Source organism: Zingiber officinale, chromosome 4A (genome assembly GCF_018446385.1).
Source record: "Zingiber officinale cultivar Zhangliang chromosome 4A, Zo_v1.1, whole genome shotgun sequence".
In the NCBI taxonomy this organism is placed as follows: domain Eukaryota; kingdom Viridiplantae; phylum Streptophyta; class Magnoliopsida; order Zingiberales; family Zingiberaceae; genus Zingiber; species Zingiber officinale.
Genome location: NC_055992.1, coordinates 17,508,782 through 17,529,654, shown reverse-complemented (window position 1 = coordinate 17,529,654; position 20,873 = coordinate 17,508,782). Strand labels below are relative to the sequence as shown.

The window sequence follows — 20,873 nt, the reverse complement described above, 5'->3', positions numbered from 1 at the left end:
TCTCTATATTCGATTCTGTTATGTTTATTCTTTCATGGAAGAATAGGTTTGAAGCAATGTGGGAGAACTTGTCGAATCTGTACTGAATCTGTAATTGTGCACGCCAATTTGTCGATGGTCGTGGTCATGATTGATAAGGCTCTTTTTATGGAGAATTCTTGCGATTGCATAGAGTCCTTAGAGTTCCTCCCCAATGTTAAGTGCATGGAGTCTCAATGAATTAACCGATCACACCCACACAAGATGAGATGTCAAATTTACTAACATTAAGATAGTTCAACTTCCCAACTAATCTCCTATAGTTCTCTGGATATGATAATAACTTTTCCTTGTTCGAGCATTCATATGATATTAGGATTCATGGAAGTGTCAAGTAGTTTAGTTCCTAATTTACCAGCTTCTTTAAGCACATCCTTCCTTTATGAGATATAAATGTCTACTCCTTAACTGGTATGTCAAAAAGTATTTTAATGAAGATATACTTTCAACTTTGTGATTTCTACAACATGGTTTGAACAATAAGAACGATGTCATCAATTTAAACAATAATAAGGATCATACTTCGAACTGACAAATATGATAAAATATTGAGTGATCTCATGTGCTCTTGATCATACTAAGCTGGAGAAGCACAGATCCAAATTCATCAGACCATACTCTAGGAGATTGTTTCATCTTATCTTTAGTTTGCATAGAAGACCAAAATCCACCTAAGAAACAAAATAAAAGATCTCTCCATGTACAGTTCGTCATCTAGATCACTATATAAGAAAGAAAGTAAGCAACGAGTGAATTGTTTAGTTTGCACAGAAGACCAAAACCCACCTAAGAAACAAAATCAAAGATATCTCCATGTACAGCTCTTCATCTTGATCATACTAAGCTGGAGAAGCACAGATCGAAATTCATCAGACCATACTCTGGGAAATTGTTTCATCTAATAGAACTTCTTTAGTTTGCACAGAAGACTGAAATCCACCTAAAAAACAAAATCAAAGATATCTCCATGTACAGCTCCTCATCTAGATCACTATATAAGAAAGAAAGTAAGCAACGTGTGAATTGAAATATCCTCAGCCACTAGTGAAATAATACCCATATAGTCTAATACATATATATGTGTATCCTTACGTCATAAATTTAACTTTAAATTTGTCAATGAAGCCATCAAGAAATGTCTTCATAGTATATATCAATTTGCAACCAACCACGAACTTGCTAGAGAGAAGGGGTGATCAGTTCACATGTAGCACTAGAATGTAATATGTGTTGGTGCAATATCCCTTAGGTCAAGGTTGACTGGTTTGACCAAGCTTGAGTCTTGGTCATAGTTTCGATGTTTAACAATACATGTAGACACATGGACAATGCAGGTGCAGTTGTTCATATGGGGAGATTCCGATCAGGGACTGATCAGTGTGAATGAAGAAGAGTCAAGTAGGTATACCTGACTGGATGGAAATCCTGGTGAGTGAAGTCAGGTGAAAGTCCTAATGAATGAAGCTAGGCAGATGAAAATCCTGGTGAGTGAAGCCAGGTGAAAGTCCTAGTGAGTGAAGCTAGGCAGATGGAAATCCTGGTGAGTGAAGCCAGGTGAAAGTCCTAGTGATTGAAGCTAGGCAGTCTGAAAATCCTGGTGAGTGAAGCCAGGTGAAAGACCTAGTGAGTGAAGCTAGGCAGATTGAAAACCCTAGTGAGTGAAGCTAGGTGAAAGTCCAAGTAGGTCAAGAGAGTGACCGGATACTTGGCATGAAAGAAAAGTCCAAGTGGGTCAAAGGGATTGACACTTGGTGAGGGAGTCCTAGCGGTCGAGGGTGACTAGATGCTAGGCATGGCGTAACAAGTTAAGTTTGACCGGATGTTGGTTTGGGAGGTTTGGGACTTGGTTTGGGCAAAACCAAGCTCGGATCGATCGGTGGATCGATTCATTCTGATCGATCGGTGGATCGATCCGCACCTTTCCCAGACCAAGCGGATCGATCGGTGGATCGATCGAGGTCCCAATCGATCGCTGGATCGATTGGGACGCCGCGCGCGATAAGCGCCGGATCGATCCGTGGATCGATCCGCATCGAGCAGAGGCGCTCTGGATCGATCCGTGGATCGATCCAAAGCCTCCCCGATCGATTGGGAATAATCGAATCGATTGGGATCCGACCGTTGCGTCGTATTTGAGCCGCAGGCGAGCGTTGTCTTCGGCATCACTTCACAGATTCATTTCAGATCTTCACCAGCTCCTCCACAACTCTTCTCAAGCTCGAGATCGCCAGTTCTTGAAGGTTCTTGGAGGCTCTTCCAAGTCAAGAGGCGGATCAAAGCAAGAAGAAGAAACTAGGGTTAGGGTTTGTGCACTCATTGTAAGCTTGTATTTCTTTACTACCCTTTCTTCTTCTTGTATTGAGTCTTGTAGGGCTTCTCCGCCCTTGGTAGTTACCATAAAGGAGAGTTTCATTAGTGGAGGGTGCGTGCGTTGTGTGGATCCTTGGATTAGTCACCTCCCTTGGAGGTGGATACCAAGTAAAATCCAAGTATTAACGTGTTTGTATTTGTTTCTTTGTATTTCCGCTGCGCATCCTTGAAGAAACAAGCAACGCCAAGCAACGAGCACGCGAAGAGCTATTCCCCCCCCCCCCCCCCCCCTCTAGCTAATTTTCGGTCCTAACAATATGATGACTTACTCAATCTTAACTTGTCTCCATCTTGGATCATATAAGGCTTTTGAATAGTCAAAAAACATTAAAATAATCCAAAGTAGAGATAAAGGTAGAATACTGCAGAAAAAAAATAAAAAATAAAAACATAAGAAATGTAATGAGACAAAGGATCCAAGGTTCTATACTTATGAGTACCCTTCCTTGAAGCAACAGGAAGATCAAGGTTTACAAAGGTGATGGTGATTGGACAACAATAGAATCTCAAAGTGCACTTGTAACATGCGCAATTCTTGACCTTTGGTAGGTTCTCAAGGGTGGTGCAACAAACTTAATAAGAATGGACAGTGTAGGCACAAGAAATACCTCTACTACAAAATCTGAAACAGATGACACAGTGGGGGAAAAGGAGCAAAGTCAAAGGAGATCACACATGTAGACATAAAAAAACATTGTAGCTCAAGATAATAGCATTCATACCCCTTCTTCAGGCAAAAATAACCAAGAAAAATGCATTTCATAGATCAGGAGACAATTTATCTCTATCAAACAACAGGAGATTAACAAAATTGGTATGACCATGCACACAAGGTGGAGGCAAAACGCCATCACAAAGGGAAAAATTGGTGAAGAGAATTTAAACATGAAGGACTGATGGCATGTGATTTATAAAGTAGAAATGGCATCATCCCAAAACTTGAGAAAGAGAAGATTGGAAGTTATAAGGAAAACACTCTTTGGCATTGTCACTTTTCAAAGATTTAATGAATGCACCAAATTGTGCTTTTATCTTGGCATAAAAATAACAAAAAATGAAAGAAGAAAAAAGTACGTCCTTCCAATAGATAAAAGCATGTTATCTTAGAATGGTCATCAGAGAAGATAACAAAGTAAATAAAATCAAGTTTTGAATGTACCTTAGACCCAAAAGGATGCAAAAGAACATTTGTGGAAGCTATCCTTTTGTATGGATCAAATAGTTATTTCAGTGATTTCTTTCTGGTTTTAAATGTTTGCTTGAAAAAACTGTATTGCGTACCACAAATGTCACACAAGAAAGGAGGATGAGAATCCTAGAGAAAAATGGAAACTCACCAACCAACTTCTGAAAGAGACATAATTAACTGCACTGAATTTGAAAACTATGCTTAAAGAATCACCTCTCGCTTTAGCCTATAGTCATTACTAGTGTATAGTAAAACCCAATAAAATGTAAATTTTTCAAGGAGGTTATTTTCGTAGTTACGTGATAGCTTCTTTCCTTGACTATTTTCCTTTCCATCATTATAATTTCCCCATGCTAGAAATTAAGGTCCTGAAGGAGCACCTGCTCATATGAAAAACAATAAAGCGTACATAGTGGTTGAGCATTCTTGCTTGCCAAAAAATATAGTCCCATCCCAATCAAGCCATGAATTGATGGCACAACGGACTTCATTGAAAGATTCCCATCCTCATATGGCGAGAACATCTCATGATTGAAAGGTAACCCTAACAAACACTATGCAATCACAAGAAACTTAAGAATCGCGCAAGAAACCAACGGCCAAAAGAAACCGAAACCAAGATGCAGCAGCTTGAAACGAAGAAACAAAGAAATCGAACCCAGGGTTATCGAGAATAGCGGCAAGGAAAAAAAAAAGCAATGGGCAGCACTAAGAAATCTGGCAGCGACAAGAAATCGCAAGGAAGAATTCCAACCTGCAAAATCCCTAATCCGATCTTGCTACGACGGATAGGCAGTTACTCGGATGATGCAACGAAGCAGAATCCTGCGGAATCAACTTCGATCCGAAGTCGCACGGTCGGTGAAGTTGCACGGACTGGGTGGAAGACTCGGCGGCAAGCAATCGCAGGAAGCCGAAGACGAAGAGCAAATCGACGCGTGTTCGGAAACGCTCACGGGAGGATGCATTAGCCTCTAGGTATATCTCCCCGCATAAGCATCATCAGCCTCATTGTAACTATACGAATTACACCCATAGAGATCGTATACATTTACAAATTAAGTCTATACATATTTGCATCTGAGTTCGTTAATTACTTGACAAATCCGGTCAGGTCAGACCCAAAAGATGACCCACAGAATCTGGGTGTCGCGACCAGGAGAACCATAAAATCTAATTTTAGACCAGGAATCATGTACATGGAGCCGACGGCGGATGGGCAATGGGCAGAATTAAAAACTGATTTTACATGTTCTTTTAGTTAGCTTAATACTTATTTTATATAGATTTAAATATTTCATTTAGGATTTCAGCGATTTGATTCGTGCAGTTTGATTCTTTTCTGTTGATAAATAAAAAAAAAAATAGTTTCTTTTCCATTTAGTTTTGAAGAATTTAATCCTGAAGAACTCTTTGTTTATGTTTTCTAGAATGTCAAATTCGATAAGTATTTATTGTTGTTTATTTGATATAACAGTATATAAACATAAATTAGATTTTAGCATATCTTTCTTTTTGAGAAAGTCCTCCTTCCTATAATATAATTTTTATTTTAATATTATTTTAAAATGAAATTGCTGTCGGGTCAAAATGATAGATCATAAACAATCTAATGATATGTTTCCCTTGAGGTTTGACGCAGGGGATGTTTGCAGCTGCCCTAAATATTTTAATATAAAATTACTAAAGTATTTTTATATTTTAAAAATAATATTTATATATTATAATTAATAAAATATCTTTCAAAGCTCCTCTATTAATATATAATCGAATGTTCGAATAAAAATTATTTTTCTTCAAAAATGATGCTTATCGTAGTTTTCATCAATTAAATACATATTATTTAATTTTTATTATTATATTTTAATTTTAAAATTTTATTATTATATTTTAATTTTTGTTATGGGATGATTTTTTTTTATATTGAAATCACATTGACCCTTTATAATGACTGTATTATTTGGGTCTTTGAAAATTCGAATTATTTGGATTTTCGAGTGTCACCCTTACGGCTTCTCTATGAAAAAAATTAATTTAATTTAATATTATATTTATCTTAGTAAAAAAATTAAGAAAAATATATTTTTTAACATTATCAGCCTAAAATATTTATAAAAACTTCTTTAATCATAGTGTTGTCAATTCTAAAATATTGTTTTATATAAAACAACCAGAAAAAATTAATGATAAAAAAAATTCATAATAATATGCCGCAGCTGAGGCGAACTCTAGATCATTGATTGTTTCGCTTGTGGAATTACTAATAAACCTTGGAATTATTTTTAGTGTGAATAGAAAAAAGGATATTAACGTAAATTCATTTTATGCTTCACCAAAATTAGTTAATAAAGAGGGGAAATTTTTAATAAAATAGTTAAATATATTAATAATATCTAACTTTTATATCTTTGATAAAATTTATAGATCCTCTCTCGATTGATTTCATAATTCTATGGAGTAACCTTGAGATAATCTTTAAGACATTTAAAGAAATTTATGAAATTAAAAAATTGAAAACAAATAATATTAGATTTGAAGTTTTTATTTGAAGAAGAGTAATAAAATTTTAAAACTATTTTTTTCTGAAATGGATAATACGAGTGGAGCTATATATATATATATATATATATATATATATATATATATATATATATATATATATATATATATATATATATATATATATTAAATGAAAATTATATATAATACTATTAAATAAAAATTATACTATTTAATTAAAAATTTGACCCTTTAATAATTAATTTTGATGAAGTATAAAATTAAATTAGATTAATAACTTTTTTTCACATTGAAAATAATTTTAAAACTTATTATTAATTTTCTCTATTTTATTTTTTATATATACAATATGTACATAGCCCTCTTTAGTCTTACATTTTAGGATTGATAACATGGCGAGTAAAAAAAATTCTATGACGACGTTAGAAAATATACTTTTATAGACATTTTGGTTAAGATCAAATATAATACTGTTTTTATCAATTTAATATTTGATATAAAAAAAAAATTATTTTTTTATAAAGAAAAGTCTGTTATAGTAGTTTACTGTTAGCTTTTCGAACGTCACCCTTGAATTATATTACTGCATGCAGGGACAGAGCCAAAGGGGGGCGATGGCAGTTGTCGTCCCCCCTCAATTTTTAAGAATAAGAAATGTATGAAGTATATAAATAAGGGGTGAAAGAGAGGTGAATAGGAGCATTTTGTCTCCTCGATATAAAATTCCTGGCTCCATTCCTGTCTGCATGGGCTTAACTTATCCTTACCAAATCTAATTTATGAGTTTAGAATATTAATTTATATGTATTCATGTATTATATTATAATGTGTGTACAAGATTATACATGTAATGTGGGTACAAGATGACTAATAATAAATAAAAATATATGATTTGACAATGTAAGACTTACAGTTATAAGAAAAAATTTTAACAGTAAAGATAATAATAAGTTTTTATATTTTTAATAGGGTATTGATATGATATATTAGGACCATAGAAAAACTCTAACATGAGAATGCTTTAAGAATCAATTAAGTTGATAAAATTGATATTCAGGGAAAAGAAAAAAGAAAAGAGAGATGATAGTGAGTTCATGAGTGCCAGCGGATGCAAAAGCGAGGTCGTCCATGACCACGAGTTGCCTCTCTCGTGATCGTGAGCAGCCTCATGGCACCTTGCATGAGATTTAGCAAGGCCCGATGAAGAGAAAAAAATTCATTCCGCTTAATTTCGGACACACCAAAACTATTTATTAAAGGATTTTTACAATGAGTAAACAGAAGGATTTTTACAATGAGTAAACAGAAAAAAAAAAAAAATGACATCTTTTTGCCTAATAGTCAAAGGAGGATTCTTTTGATGTTTTTTTAATCAAAAGAGCATCTTATCCTATCTAAAATGATATAATTATTTTTCAGTATTATTTCTATTGTTATTTCGTCTATATTTTTCATCTAAATCATAAATCAGTTAAACACATTATAACAATTATAATTTTATAATAATTACAACTATAATAATTAGAATTTATAATTATAACAATTACAATTTCGTAGTTGTAACAATTATGTTATAATAACTGTTATATATAGAAAATAATTTTAATAAAGAGGATTATAATTTTTCAAAGTTTTGAAAAATTTTTAATGATATTTTTTAAATTTAAGATTCATCGTCAATTCCCTAGGTAAATATTGTGTATCCATCCTAAGATGTATATTCCATGAAAGTTTCAGAAGGGTTTAATTCCAACTTTGGGTATCCCTGAAATTGAAAATATAGTAAATCAGTCCATACCTTGCAAAATAACTCAAATCAACTTTGATACCGTGTCCCATACAATAAATTAAAGACTTGTTGGCTCAAACATTAAAATAGTTTATAATCTTATTTATTAAAGGTGCATGACATATTACCTTAAACTGAGTTATATAGCTAGATAAATACCTAGATATCTAAAAGGTATTTATATCCCTCGAGATCCTTATCAATATTTGTATATCTCCTCGAACTTTGAATCAAGACATTTCTGATGTAATGTTCTTTCTAGGCATGATTAGCATGCAATTTGCAAAAGCTAGGCATGTAATCCTTAGACTTTTTACATTTTGGATGATAATTAAACTCTAAATCCTCTATTCATTTGACACCCTTATCAATATAGAGTAGTCAGGGTCACTATGTTTTAGACCTCTCTAGCTTTAGATATAACTATAAAACCTTTAGCTGATCTAATGATCTTACTTGAATATGAGACTATTGCCACATATATTTCATTACTCCAATAATCAAATCTACCATTCAATCTTATATTCTAAAGAATAATATCTATTGTGACATAGAAGATGATTGATTTTTCAGAATTCAAATTTGTAGTCATAAAATAATAATTTTATCCATCAAATCTCCCCTTCTATCAATAATATAAAAATAAAATAAAATAAAAAGAAGAGAATTGTGACCAAATAAAATCATTGAATGATTAAATTACAATGCAAGAGGAAAAATAAGACATCCAACCAATTGACAATTGATAAGCTTGAAATGGACCTTGTTCAATTGAACAGATCTATCATTTAAAAGATAAATAGATAGCTAAGTAATGAATAGATAAAAAAAATCTACCATTTGAATTAATGGGTAAAATGATTCATCTTTTTATTTATTTATTCTTTCATACTTATTCATCTGAAAAGATAAGTCAGATAATTAAATTTGATTAAAATTCATTAACATTATTTAGTAACTCATATCCTCTCTTCATTCATATCCCCTCAACTTGTCTTTTATATAATAATTTATAATTGATAATTAATAACTCATAAAATTAAAAGTAGTTTGTAGATGATTCTTTTTTATTAACTTTAATAATAAAATAAATTGAAGAAAAAAAATTTATAGGCAGTGAATAAAATTCAAGAGACTAAAATTTTAATTATAAATTAATTTAATGGAAAAATAATAAATCAATTTATCCTTTTTGAATTAAGTCTGTAATTAATTACAGACTTCAGTACAAATTTTCGATAGGAAAATGTCAGCACAAAAATTCTTTATCAGAAAACATTCACAATTTTTCCCTGCTGGCTACATTAAGAATGATCTTCACAATTAGGGGAAAGAAGAAGAAGAAGAAGAAGAAGAAGAAGAAATCAAGAAGCAGTGAAATCAGATAAATACCATTGAAAAGAATGGAGACGAGAACTGAATACCAATTTCCATAGCACACTCCTTTCCTCCTCGAGCAGCAAGAATCATGTGGCACTGATTTGATCAGAGCCTCAGGCTGCTCTTGCGCTAAGAGCCAACGTGCTCCGCAGTGTCGAAGCTCTGCTCTCAATGGCAAAATCCTCTAATCCAGAATCTTTACCAGAGTGTTCTAAATCAGCATGGCATTTGTTGTCTATATCGGAGAGCGTTGAGAAATCATCTCTCATCAGCAGCACATTGTGAAGGATCGCACAGGTGCCAACGCATGCCACAGCCATTTTAGCATTCTCCTCTTCTGATAAAGAACTTAGCACACCCCAATTCTTCATGCTTTGGACAACCCGAATGGCAGGTTGGAGCATCGACTTGTGCCTAGCGTTGAAGTTCTCGTCACAGGAACCATGAGCCGGATCACTGAACGGAATCATCAACCAAGGCAACAGAGGGTAGCAGCCATCGGCGACCAAGTACTGTGTTGCTCTGAGTAGCTTCCCCTCTTGCACATCTTTGTAAATCGACGAGGACTTGAGAACCATGAAATTGGTCTGGTCGCCGCGGAATCCAGCAGCGAAGTGTGTGATCCTGAAAGAAGAATCGGCCACAATCTGCGCTGCAATGGCGGAATCGCCAAATGCCTCGAAACGGGCGCAGGCCAAGGCGCCACAGCAGTCGGGGAGGCCACCACCGGTAGCCTGGAAACCGGCAGAAACGGAATCGAGTTCGGACGCTGAGGGAAACGTGATCCAGAAGCGGAAATTGGTGCAGAGGACGCGACAGAGGTGCTTGGTACAGAAGCGCGCGGTGGACGCGGGCACCCCGAAGCGGGCGGCGAGTTCAGGGTAGGGAGCGCCCGAGGCAAGGCGAGAGAGAGCGATGGCGAGACGGGTGGGCCCGGAGAGGCGGAGGGAAGACCCGGCGGGGTCGCGGCAGTCGAGCAGGGGGTCGAGGAGGCCGCAGAGCCACTCGAAGGTGGTGGATTTCATGCGGAAACAAAGAAGGGAGTGGTCGGGGTCTCGCCGGCGGAGGGCAATGGCGGCGTGCGGCTCCGAGTCTTGCTGGTAGCGCTTGCGCTTGCGGGGGCGGCAGGGGGAGGCGGCGGCGATGAGGGAGACGGAGGAGAGGAGGTGGAGGGAAAGGGAGAGGAGGGACGATTGGGGTGCGGAGGGAGAAAAGGGGGTGGAAGACGAAGGTCGCGGGTGGGCGAAGGGGAAGAGGGGGAGAAGCAGAAGAGGGATTTGGGACACGAGGAAGGAAACTAGGGCAGCTACCTCCTTTGGGTCCATCTCTTCTGATTGGGCTGGTTCGGGGGCTTCGGCTCTCTGGCCTTCAAAAGGGGGCAGAGGTGGGTAGAATTTTTATAAATGTCTTCGGTCCTACATCAATTATAGCATAAATACTCACTCAAAACACGAGCCTGTTTAGTAAATAGACAATAAAGGCGAGCCCCTGCGTTCTGGGCGAAGAAAGCGGTCTTCTATTCTTCTTTCCTTTCCTTTCCTTTCATTTGCTTTCTCCTCTCGATCTCTCTCTCGCGATGGAATTTCCTTCTCCTAATGCTATAAAAATTAAGAGAGAAAAATAAAAATCCCTTCTCTCGATTGAATTTCCTTCTCCTAATGCTAGAAAAATCAAAAGAAAAAAAAAAAGATAGAATGATTTTTTTTAAGGAATCGATCTCCAATAACCAAATGAAATTGATTAATTAAAAAAAAAATTATTATCTTCCAAAATTATATAACATTTCTTTAAATAGAGAGATCTAAATTACCTTTTCATTTTGCAAAAGGTATAGAATAAAAATATATTTTCAAGAGAAAAAGTCTTATTAAAATTTATCTTAGAAAAATAAAAGGTCCAAAACTTATTTTAGAAAAGGAAATAAAGTTAAAGGACTTATTTGAATAAATTCAATAAAGGATCATATCATTCCACCGTCATTCAAAAATAATATTATCCTCAAAGTTATTTATCAATAAACTATGAAAATTTTTCTTAAATGATATCATATAATTCCTATGTTATACCATCGCTAAATAAATTATCACACTAAATTAATAGCTCAATCGTCGCTTGATTGTTTTTCTTCACAAGTCTCCTTTCTAAAATAGCATAAGGTTGAAATTTAACTTCACCATCTGAATTCACTTCAAGAAGGTGTTGTTGAGGAGTAAATTTGTCGCCTAATTTCTTCTTTAAACAAGACACATGAAATACATGGTGTATTTTAGAATCTTATGAAAGCTCTAAGTGATAAACAACAGGTCCAATACGCTCTATCACTTTATAAGGGTCATAAAATTATTGGTGCAATATTCCTTAGGTCAAGGTTGACCGGATTAGCTGAGCTTAAATTGAGTCAAGCTCGAGTCTTGATATTTGGGTTTCAATGTTTGACAATACATGTAGACAACACATGAAGATTGCAGGTGCAATTGTTCATGTGGGGAGATTGTGAAGGAGAGTCAAGTAGGTCAAGGTTGACTGGATACTTGACTGGAAATCCTAGTGAGTGAAGCTAGGTGAAAGTCCTGGTGAGTGAAGCCAGGCAAATGGAAAGTCCTAACTGGGAAGTTAGACAGAGGAAAGTCCTGGTGAGTGAAGCCAGACAGAGAGAAGTCCTAGTGAGTGAAGCTAGGCAGAAGGGAAGTCCTGGTGAGTGAAGCCAGGTAGAAGGAAAGTCCTGGTGAGTGAAGCCAGGCAAATGGAAAGTCCTAACTGGGAAGTTAGGCAGAGGAAAGTCCTGGTGAGTGAAGCTAGGCAGAAGGAAAGTCCTGGTGAGTGAAGTCAGGCAGATGAGAAGTCCTAGTGAGTGAAGCTAGGCAGAAGGGAAGTCCTGGTGAGTGAAGTCAGGCAGATGAGAAGTCCTAATGAGTGAAGCTAGGCAGAAGGGAAGTCCTGGTGAGTGAAGCCAGACACAAGAAAATCCAGATGGGTCAAGGTTGACCAGACATCTGGTGAAAGTCCAAGTAGGTCAAAGGGATTGACTGGATACTCGACACAAGGACAAAATCCAAGTGGGTCAAAGGGATTGACCGGACACTTGGTGAGGGAGTCCTAGCAGGTCAAGGGAGATCGGATGCTAGGCACGATGAACCAACATGTCATAGTTGACCAAATGTTGGTTTAGTAGGCTTTAGACTTGATTTTGGGAGAAAATCATGAGCTGGATCGATCAGTCGATCGATTGGCTCATGCCCAATCGATCGGTCGATCGATTGGGCGAGTCTTCGCGATAAGCCTCTTTCCAATCGATCAGGTGGATCGATTGGGACGAGTGCGCGATCGTACAGAACAGCGCTGGATCGATCAGACGATCGATCCAGAGTCCCCAATCGATCAGTGGATCGATTGGGAAGTGCGATCTTCGCACGATAAGCCTTGGATCGATCAGCCGATCGATCCAAGCAATTCCTGATAGCACAGAGGCGTTCTGAATCAATCGGTTGATCGATCCAAAGCCTCCCCGATCGATTGGGAGCAATCCAATCGATCGGGATCCGACCATTGGCATCGTATTTAGCTGCAGACGTTCGATTCCTTCGGTAGAATTTCACCGATTCATCTCAGATCTTCACTGTGCTCCCAGAGCTTCTCCACAAAGTTCAGATCGCCAGTTCTTGAAGGTTCTTGGAGGTCTTCCGAGTCAAGAGGCGGATCTACAGCTGAAGGAGAAAGCTAGGGTTAGGGTTTTCAGTTGTAAAACCTATAAGCTGTTGCTTGTATTTATTTTCCTTTCTTTCTTCTTGTACTGTGAGCTTGTAGGGTTTCTCTGCCTTCGGTAGTTACCGAAAATGAGTGATTTCTTAGTGGAGGGTGCATGAGTGGGTGTGGATTTTTGGACCAGTCACCTCTTGTGAGGTGGATACCAAGTAAACCCTCCTTGTTAGCGTTGTATGTTTTTGTTTCTTGTATTTCTGCTGCATACCATCAAAGAAACAAGCAACGACAAGCACTTAGCACGCGATGAGCTATTCACCCCCCCTCTAGCTCCATTTTCGGTCCTAACAAATGGTATCAGAGCAAGGCCGCTCTTCACCGGAATCATCGCCGGAAGGGTCAACAAAGCTAGAGGGTGTAGAAGTTGGAGCAAAGTCTATCAAGTCAAAGACTTCATCATCAAGCTCAACTTCAAATGGCATTCCAAGATGGTCTTGGATTCGATACAAGAGTGCCTCCACCATTCACAATGATGAGCTTCGATCTTTGGAGATCAAGGATCGAGAATTTCTTGATGGTGGAAATAGAGCAATGATTTGCTCTAATGGAAGGTTTCGAGGCTCCAACAAATTCCAAGGGCAAAGTCCTCAAGAAAAGCAAATAGAGCAAAGAACAAATCCAAAGATGTGAGGCCAATGACAAAGTGACCAAGCTTTTGGTCAATCTATTGCCTAGCCATATTTTAGAGCAAATCGGAGAATTCAAAGATGCAAGGAGCTTTGGAGCAAATTGATAATAATTCATGAGATCACCTCCACCGTACCAATTCATGAAGAATCTAAAGAGGGAGACTCATTGGAGCAAGATCAAGAGGAAGAGGACTCCGAAGTTGAGAGATGCTCAACTTTCGAAGAAGAAGTCCAACAAGCTTCATCCTCAAAGGAATTAAATGAAAAGAGCAAAGAGGGAGCATACTCTTTGTTTCACACACAAGATGAAGATGAAGAAGCCTCCACCTCTAGGATTGAGGGGGAGCAATTTCCATTGACACCGGATCAAGAAGAAGGAGAAGTCTCCACATTCGGGTCAAGAGAAGAAGAGGATAAAGAAGTTTCCACCTCCACAAGTCAAGCAAAATCAATGGGAGGAAAATTATTTTCGGATCAAGTGGAAGCCTCCACCTCCGGATCAAAAAGAGGATCATGTGCCATCCCTACACAAGAAGGTATAACTAGTTCAATTAATAGTAAAAATCATATTATATGTTTTGAGTGTAGGGAACGTGGGCACTACAAGAGTAAGTGTCCCAAATTGGCCAAGAAGAAGAGCCAAGTGACACTTAAGGGCAAGGAGAAGCTCATGGAGACTGCTCCCGGAATAAAGAAGAGCAAGGAGCACATTGTGTGCTTCTTGTGCAACCAAAAGGAACATTATAGGAGTCAATGTCCCAAGGGGAAGAAAGCGGTCAAGACTCTTGGAGGAAACACTAGTCAAGGGGGAGCCTCCAAGATAAAAAGAAATGTATCATTTATTGAGCCTATCCCCTCAAATAATGGTAAAAAGCATGCTAGTTCAAACTTATATCATTTCAATGCTATTTACCATGAAAATAGGAAGCATTGTAGTATTGAAGAAAAACATATGGCTCTTCATGCGAAGACTACCACACCTAGGGTTAGGAAGGTAAGTAAAAATCTAGGCAACAACACTAAGGACCATAGTTATAAGCCTAGAAACAAAAATACTCAAGGATTCATTGAAAAACCTAAGGTTAAGGACTTAATGATAGAAAATCAAGTCTTGAGGTCAAGGCTTGATAAAATGGAAAAGATCCTAAAAAGGATGGAAAATATCCTAAAAGGGCAAAATGAGCAAAACCTAGGTCTAGGAGTACAACAAGGGTCATCCAAGGGCCATAGAGGTTTGGGATACAAGCCTAAGGCTAAGAAGGATATAATTTCTTACCATAGGGTTTCATATAGCTATGGAACAAACCCTAGGTCTAGTGGTCAAGTCAAGAATACTAGGGAGGTTATTCCTAAGAGTATTTTTGCAACAAATGTGACTAAGACTTCTAAGAAGTCCAAGAAAGTCACAAAGAAGGTCACAAGGGAAGCAATCCCTAGGGTTGATCTAGAAAATGTGACCAAGGCTTCTAAGAAGCCAAACAAGGTCACTAGGAAGGTATCTAGGGAAGTTATCCCTAGTGAATACCTATAGCATCCAAGGAGCACCAATAGGTTTTGGGTTCCTAGGAGCATCTTCTCTACCCCATAGATGGGTTAGAGAGTGTCAACTCTAAGTGGAAGGGTAGTTAATCCAATCATGATGAAGTTGACACTCAAGGAGCATTTTCAAGGTTATTATTAACCTTTGAAAATGAAAAGGATAAAGGGTTTACTCTTGGAAAAAGTAAAATGTGTCATATTTTGAGAAATTGGATGAAATTTTAAATGACACAATTTGAGAAAATCATAAGAACTACAAAGTTGGGATTTTGGTATGTTCTTAGGAAGTTAAAGGCAAATTTAAGCCTTAACTCAATTGATTACTCTTTAGAAGAGTAAATTGTGCCAAAATTTGAGGAATATGCTTAATTTAAATTGGCATAAATTAGGAAAAGCGAAAGAAATGTCAAATTTGGTCTTTGACATTTTCTTGGGAAATAGTGGGTTATCTAGGGTTTAAATTTTTAAGTTAGCTAAGGGTTAAGGATACTTAGGTAGGTAATCTAGGTATTTTATCTATGCTAACTTGTCATGCTTTGCTTGCCCATCAAATGTCATGACATCATATTTATTTATTTATGTTTGCACTCATGCCTTATTATGAAAAATACAAAAATATCATGTCATGTCATCCATACATCATATAGTTATAGGAAATTTTCTTTTGAAAATTATTTCTTTTTGGTGTATGCCATAACATCATCATGCATCATTTTAATTCCTTGTTTATTAAGGACTAATGGCATTAATTAACAAATAACATCCTCGGTGGATGTCTATAATTCAAAAATGCCTAGATAGATATGCATGATCCCTAGATTAGGGCAAAACCAAACTTTACATCTCACAATGACCCACAAGGTGACTTGTATGTGTTTTAGTGCACATTAGATACAAGTGAGATGTTAGGATAATGAACAAAATTCAAGATGTTGATTTAGTGCATTCTTTTGAGTTTTAAGTTCATCAAAACACATAGTTATGTGTTTTCCCATCATTGGGAAAGCTAATGTACAAGTCATGTTCATTAAGACCAAGGAATATGGTGGGATATTGGTTTTTAAAAATTATTTTAAAATGCTTTTGGAAAACCATTGGTGAAGGCTATCATTTGAAAGTAATCACCATTAAATAGTTAGGCACAAACTAGAAGAAAACACTAAAGTTTTTGTAAGTTTTCTAGTTTATATAAATCTTTAAAAATATGAAGTATTTTCTTATAAAACCATTTTTCCATGATAATATATGCCCTAAATAGTGTCTACACAAATTTTCATGATTTTTATAATTTTAGGAAATTTTTGGGGAGTTTCTAAAATTCACCGCAAGTGAATTTCAGAACTATCAAGCATTCAATCGATCACCAGATCGATTGAAGGGTCTCAATCGATCGGGCGATCAATTGAGAGCAAGCTTCTCGTGAATAGAAGCTTCCTGGATCGATCCACCGATCAATCTAGCCCTCCTGAATCGATCAGTGGATCGATTCAAGTTGGTTCAATCGATTGGGACCCAACTCCAATCGATTGAGGAAGCTGATTTTGGTTGGGAAAGCCTGATCTCAGCATTCCAAACCAAGTTTAGTCTAGGTAACCAATCCTAACCCCTTGGAAAACATTTGTATACATTTAGGGGGAGTTTTCATGATGAAAACAAGAATGGATTAGTTAAGGAAGACTAAGTAGAAGTTTAGGTTGAGGTTTGGTTTCATTATTGAATTTTCGAACTTCAAAACTTCAAAATTTGGGTTTCCTAAAGATTTAGGGATTCCAAGTCATTGTTGGTGCAATGACAGAAGTTACGTGCATGTCTTTAGGGGGAGTTACTCTTTAAGGACATGAAAATATAATTTTCATACATCTTGAAAGGTGGTTAACCTTCTGTCGTGAAAATGCTCAAGGTTGGGCATTTGACTACAATGGAGAGTGGATATCTTCATTGTTCAAGTGGTGCATGCTCATGGATGAGCATGTGATAATAATGAAGGGTATGAGACATTCGTTAGTGTGTTGTGAGCAACGAGTGAAGTTATGAACAATGAAGGGTAACTCTTCAGGAGGAGAGTTTGTTTTTGATGAGTGCCCAAAGATGGGAAATGTTTGTGATGTGTGCCAATAGGGGGAGAATGAGTGTGGTTAAGTTAGGCCTTCATTACCTCAAAGGGGAGTTTGCCCTTTAGAAAAGGAGAAAAATGAAGGGAACCATCATTCACATATTGGCATGAAGGAAGTTGAGGTTATGGGATTAGCCTAACTTAAAGGAAGTATTGTCAAACATCAAAAAGGGGGAGATTGTTAGTGCAATATTCCCTAGGTCAAGGTTGACCGGGTTGATTGAGCTTGAATTGAGTCAAGCTCGAGTCATGATGTTTGGGTTTCAATGTTTAACAAAACATGTAGACAACACATGAAGATTGCAGGTGTAATTGTTCATGTGGGGAGATTGTGAAGGAGAGTCAAGTAGGTCAAGGTTGGCTGGATACTTGACTGGAAATCTTAGTGAGTGAAACTAGGTGAAAGTCCTGTTGAGTGAAGCTAGGCAAATGAAAAGTCCTAACTGGGAAGTTAGGCATAGAAAAGTCCTGGTGAGTGAAGCCAGACAGATGAGAAGTCCTAGTGAGTGAAGCTAGGCAGAAGGGAAGTCCTGGTGAGTGAAGCCAGGCAGAAGGGAAGTCCTGGTGAGTGAAGCCAGGCAGAAGGAAAGTCCTGGTGAGTGAAGCCAGACAAATGGAAAGTCCTAACTGGGAAGTTAGGCATAGGAAAGTCCTGGTGAGTGAAGCTAGGCAGAAGGAAAGTCCTGGTGAGTGAAGTCAGGCAGATGAGAAGCCCTAGTGAGTGAAGCTAGGCAGAAGGGAAGTCCTGGTGAGTGAAGCCAGGCAGAAGGAAAGTCCTAGTGAGTGAAGCCAGGCAGATGAGAAGTCCTAGTGAGTGAAGCTAGGCAGAAGGGAAGTCCTGGTGAGTGAAGCCAGACACAAGAAAATCTAGATGGGTCAAGGTTGACCAGACATCTGGTGAAAGTCCAAGTAGGTCAAAGGGATTGACTGGATACTCGGCACAAGGAGAAAAGTCCAAGTGGGTCAAAGGGATTGACCGGACACTTGGTGAGGGAGTTCTAGCAGGTCAAGGGTGACCGGATGCTATGAACGATGAACCAACAGGTCATAGTTGACCAGATGTTGGTTTAGTAGGCTTTAGACTTGATTTTGGGAGAAAATCATGAGCTTGATCGATCAACCGATCGATTGGCTCATGCCCAATCGATCGGTCGATCGATTGGGCGAGTCTTCACGACAAGCGTCTTTCCAATCGATCAGGTGGATCGATTGGGACGAGTGCGCGATCGCACAGAACAATGCTGGATCGATCAGACGATCGATCCAGAGTCCCCAATCGATCAGTGGATCGATTGGGAAGTGTGATCTTCGCACGATAAGCCTTGGATCGATCAGCCGATCGATCCAAGCAATTCTTGAGAGCACAGAGGCACTCTGGATCGATCGGTTGATCGATCCAAAGCCTCCCCGATCGATTGGGAGCAATCCAATCGATCGGGATCCGACCGTTGGCATCGTATTTAGCTGCATGCGTTCGATTCCTTCGGTAGAATTTCACCGATTCATCTCAGATCTTCACTGTGCTCCCAGAGCTTCTCCACAAAGTTCAGATCGCCAGTTCTTGTAGGTCTTCCAAGTTAGGAGGCGGATCTACAACTGAAGGAGAAAGCTAGGGTTAGGGTTTTCAGTTGTAAAACCTGTAAGCTGTTGCTTGTATTTGTTTTCCTTTCTTTCTTCTTGTACTGTGAGCTTGTAGGGCTTCTCCGCCTTCGGTAGTTACCGAAAAGGAGTGATTTCTTAGTGGAGGGTGCGTGAGTGGGTGTGGATCCTTGGACTAGTCACCTCTTGTGAGGTGGATACCAAGTAAACCCTCCTTGTTAGCGTTGTATGTTTTTATTTCTTGTATTTCCGCTGCATACCATCAAAGAAACTGTTGGTGCGGGAAGCATCCGACGATCGAACTCGTGTTTTGATAATGGCAAAGATTCAAAGTTAAGGTGTTTTGTAATCTAACAAGTCTGCTTGAGGATTTCAGGAAAGTCCTAGCTACGGTTAGGCAAAGGGAAAACACTAGGGGGTGGTAACCCTAGGTCATAGGGGGTGGTAACCCTATGCGGAAAGTCTTGGCAGGTCGATGACTTCAGGCAAAAGTCCTAGGGGGTGGTAACCCTAGGTGGAAAGTCCTGGTGTCGCGAACCAGGTGAAAGACTGGACTAGCCGGGAAGCGGATGTCCAGTAGAAAGTCCGGAAGCGTCGAGTGCTGAGCAAAAGTCCAGTCGATCTGGAGGATCGACTGACAACAGGTAAATCTCCTGAGTGGAGTAGGTGAGGACGCGTTCCCCGTAGAGGGAACAGTAGGCGTCGGGTCGACCTAGGGTTTCCGGTTGGAAATCCGAAGTCAGATCCGGATAGTCCGGAGACTGTCAGAATCTTTTTATCATATTTATACTATTGTTTATGCTAACTTTGTGTTTGCAGGATATTGTTTGGGACTAACACATCTTGCAGGTACAAAGAAATGAAGTTCTCCTCGGATGAACAATGTCCGAGGCGCCTCCATGGAGCTTGAAGGCGCCTCGGGTACAAAAGCTGACCTAGCCGCGAAACAGGGTTAAAGGCGCCTCAGCTGGCTCTGGAGGCGCCTTGGAAGGCGCCTTGAAGGCGCCCTCAAAGGTGATAAGCGCAAACTGGTCAGCGCTCATCTGCACGGTGGACTCGGAGCTATGAAGGCGCCTTCGGAGGCTTCCAAGGCACCTTGGATGCCCTTTATAAGGGGACTTCGAGCAGCATTGAAGTACAACAACTTCCAAACTTCCATTCTGCTGTGTTCTGCTCAAGTATTGCTTCCGAAGTGCTGTTGCAACATTCCGACGACCCGGAGCTCATATTTCTTTTCTACTACTGTTGTCGGTATAATCTTAATTACAGTTACATTTGTAATTAAATATTCATACGAGCTTATAGTTGTTGCCCACGGAAAGCGATCAAGGATCGCGAGCCTTCGAGTAGGAGTCGACCTAGGCTCCGAACGAAGTAAACGACTGTGTTCTTGTGTTTGTTTCCTTTATTCCGCTGCTTTAATTACTCGACGAACATTTTACGATTCCGATAATCGAACGATTTAGCCGCGAGCGCTATTCACCCCCCCTCTAACGCGTCTCGATCCAACAATTGGTATCAGAGAGGGGTTGTTTTGAATTGGTGCAACCACCATTCAAAACAGTTTTTTTTTCATGGTATTTTGTTTATTTTTCTTTCGGAGTCAATTAGAAATTAGCTAAATAGCTAAAATTCTAATTCTTTTCAAATCAGTGTTGCTCAAGGTTGGTCAATACCACTTGAGCTCGTTATTTTTTCTTCTTCTTCCCGCACTACTAATCCAAGACTCAGTCTTGGAATAGATTTTCTTGTTTGTGTTTTTTCATATCTAAATGACCCAACAAGAAGGATATAGCACTGTTCGTCCCCCACTATTTTCCGGAGAAGACTTCAGATATTGGAAGGGGCGAATGGAGATATATCTGAAGATCCAGTTCGACACCTGGATGATAGTCAAGATAGGACTGCAACTACCAATTGATGCAGACGGTAAGCCTACATCCTATG

General features: G+C 38.5%; 2 protein-coding genes and 1 pseudogene across 3 annotated transcripts in view; 1 reads left to right on the top strand and 2 right to left on the bottom strand.

The window, feature by feature from the left end:
• LOC121969643 overlaps nt 1-4,637 on the bottom strand; it is a 62,305-nt gene extending 57,668 nt beyond the window's left edge. The window contains exons 1-2 of one of the 2 annotated variants that reach the window (XM_042519844.1): nt 4,353-4,637; nt 826-883 (exon numbers count right to left, since the gene is read on the bottom strand). The gene's annotated coding sequence lies outside the window, so the exon portion shown is untranslated. The remainder of the gene's footprint in view (nt 1-825; nt 884-4,352) is intronic. The other variant, XM_042519843.1, reaches the window with a different exon arrangement.
• Nucleotides 4,638-6,549: 1,912 nt separating this feature from the next.
• LOC121974115 lies at nt 6,550-6,724 on the top strand (annotated as a pseudogene).
• A 2,676-nt stretch (nt 6,725-9,400) lies between these two features.
• Nucleotides 9,401-10,612, bottom strand: LOC121972278 (protein ALP1-like). Its single transcript, XM_042523964.1, has one exon. The coding sequence runs from the start codon at nt 10,610-10,612 to the stop codon at nt 9,401-9,403; it is 1,212 nt and encodes a 403-aa protein (XP_042379898.1).
• Nucleotides 10,613-20,873: the final 10,261 nt, after the last annotated feature.

Bases quoted from the DNA above. Each gene is read 5' to 3' on its own strand.
- LOC121972278 (XM_042523964.1), bottom strand. From the start codon at position 10,612: ATGGACCCAAAGGAGGTAGCTGCCCTAGTTTCCTTCCTCGTGTCCCAA.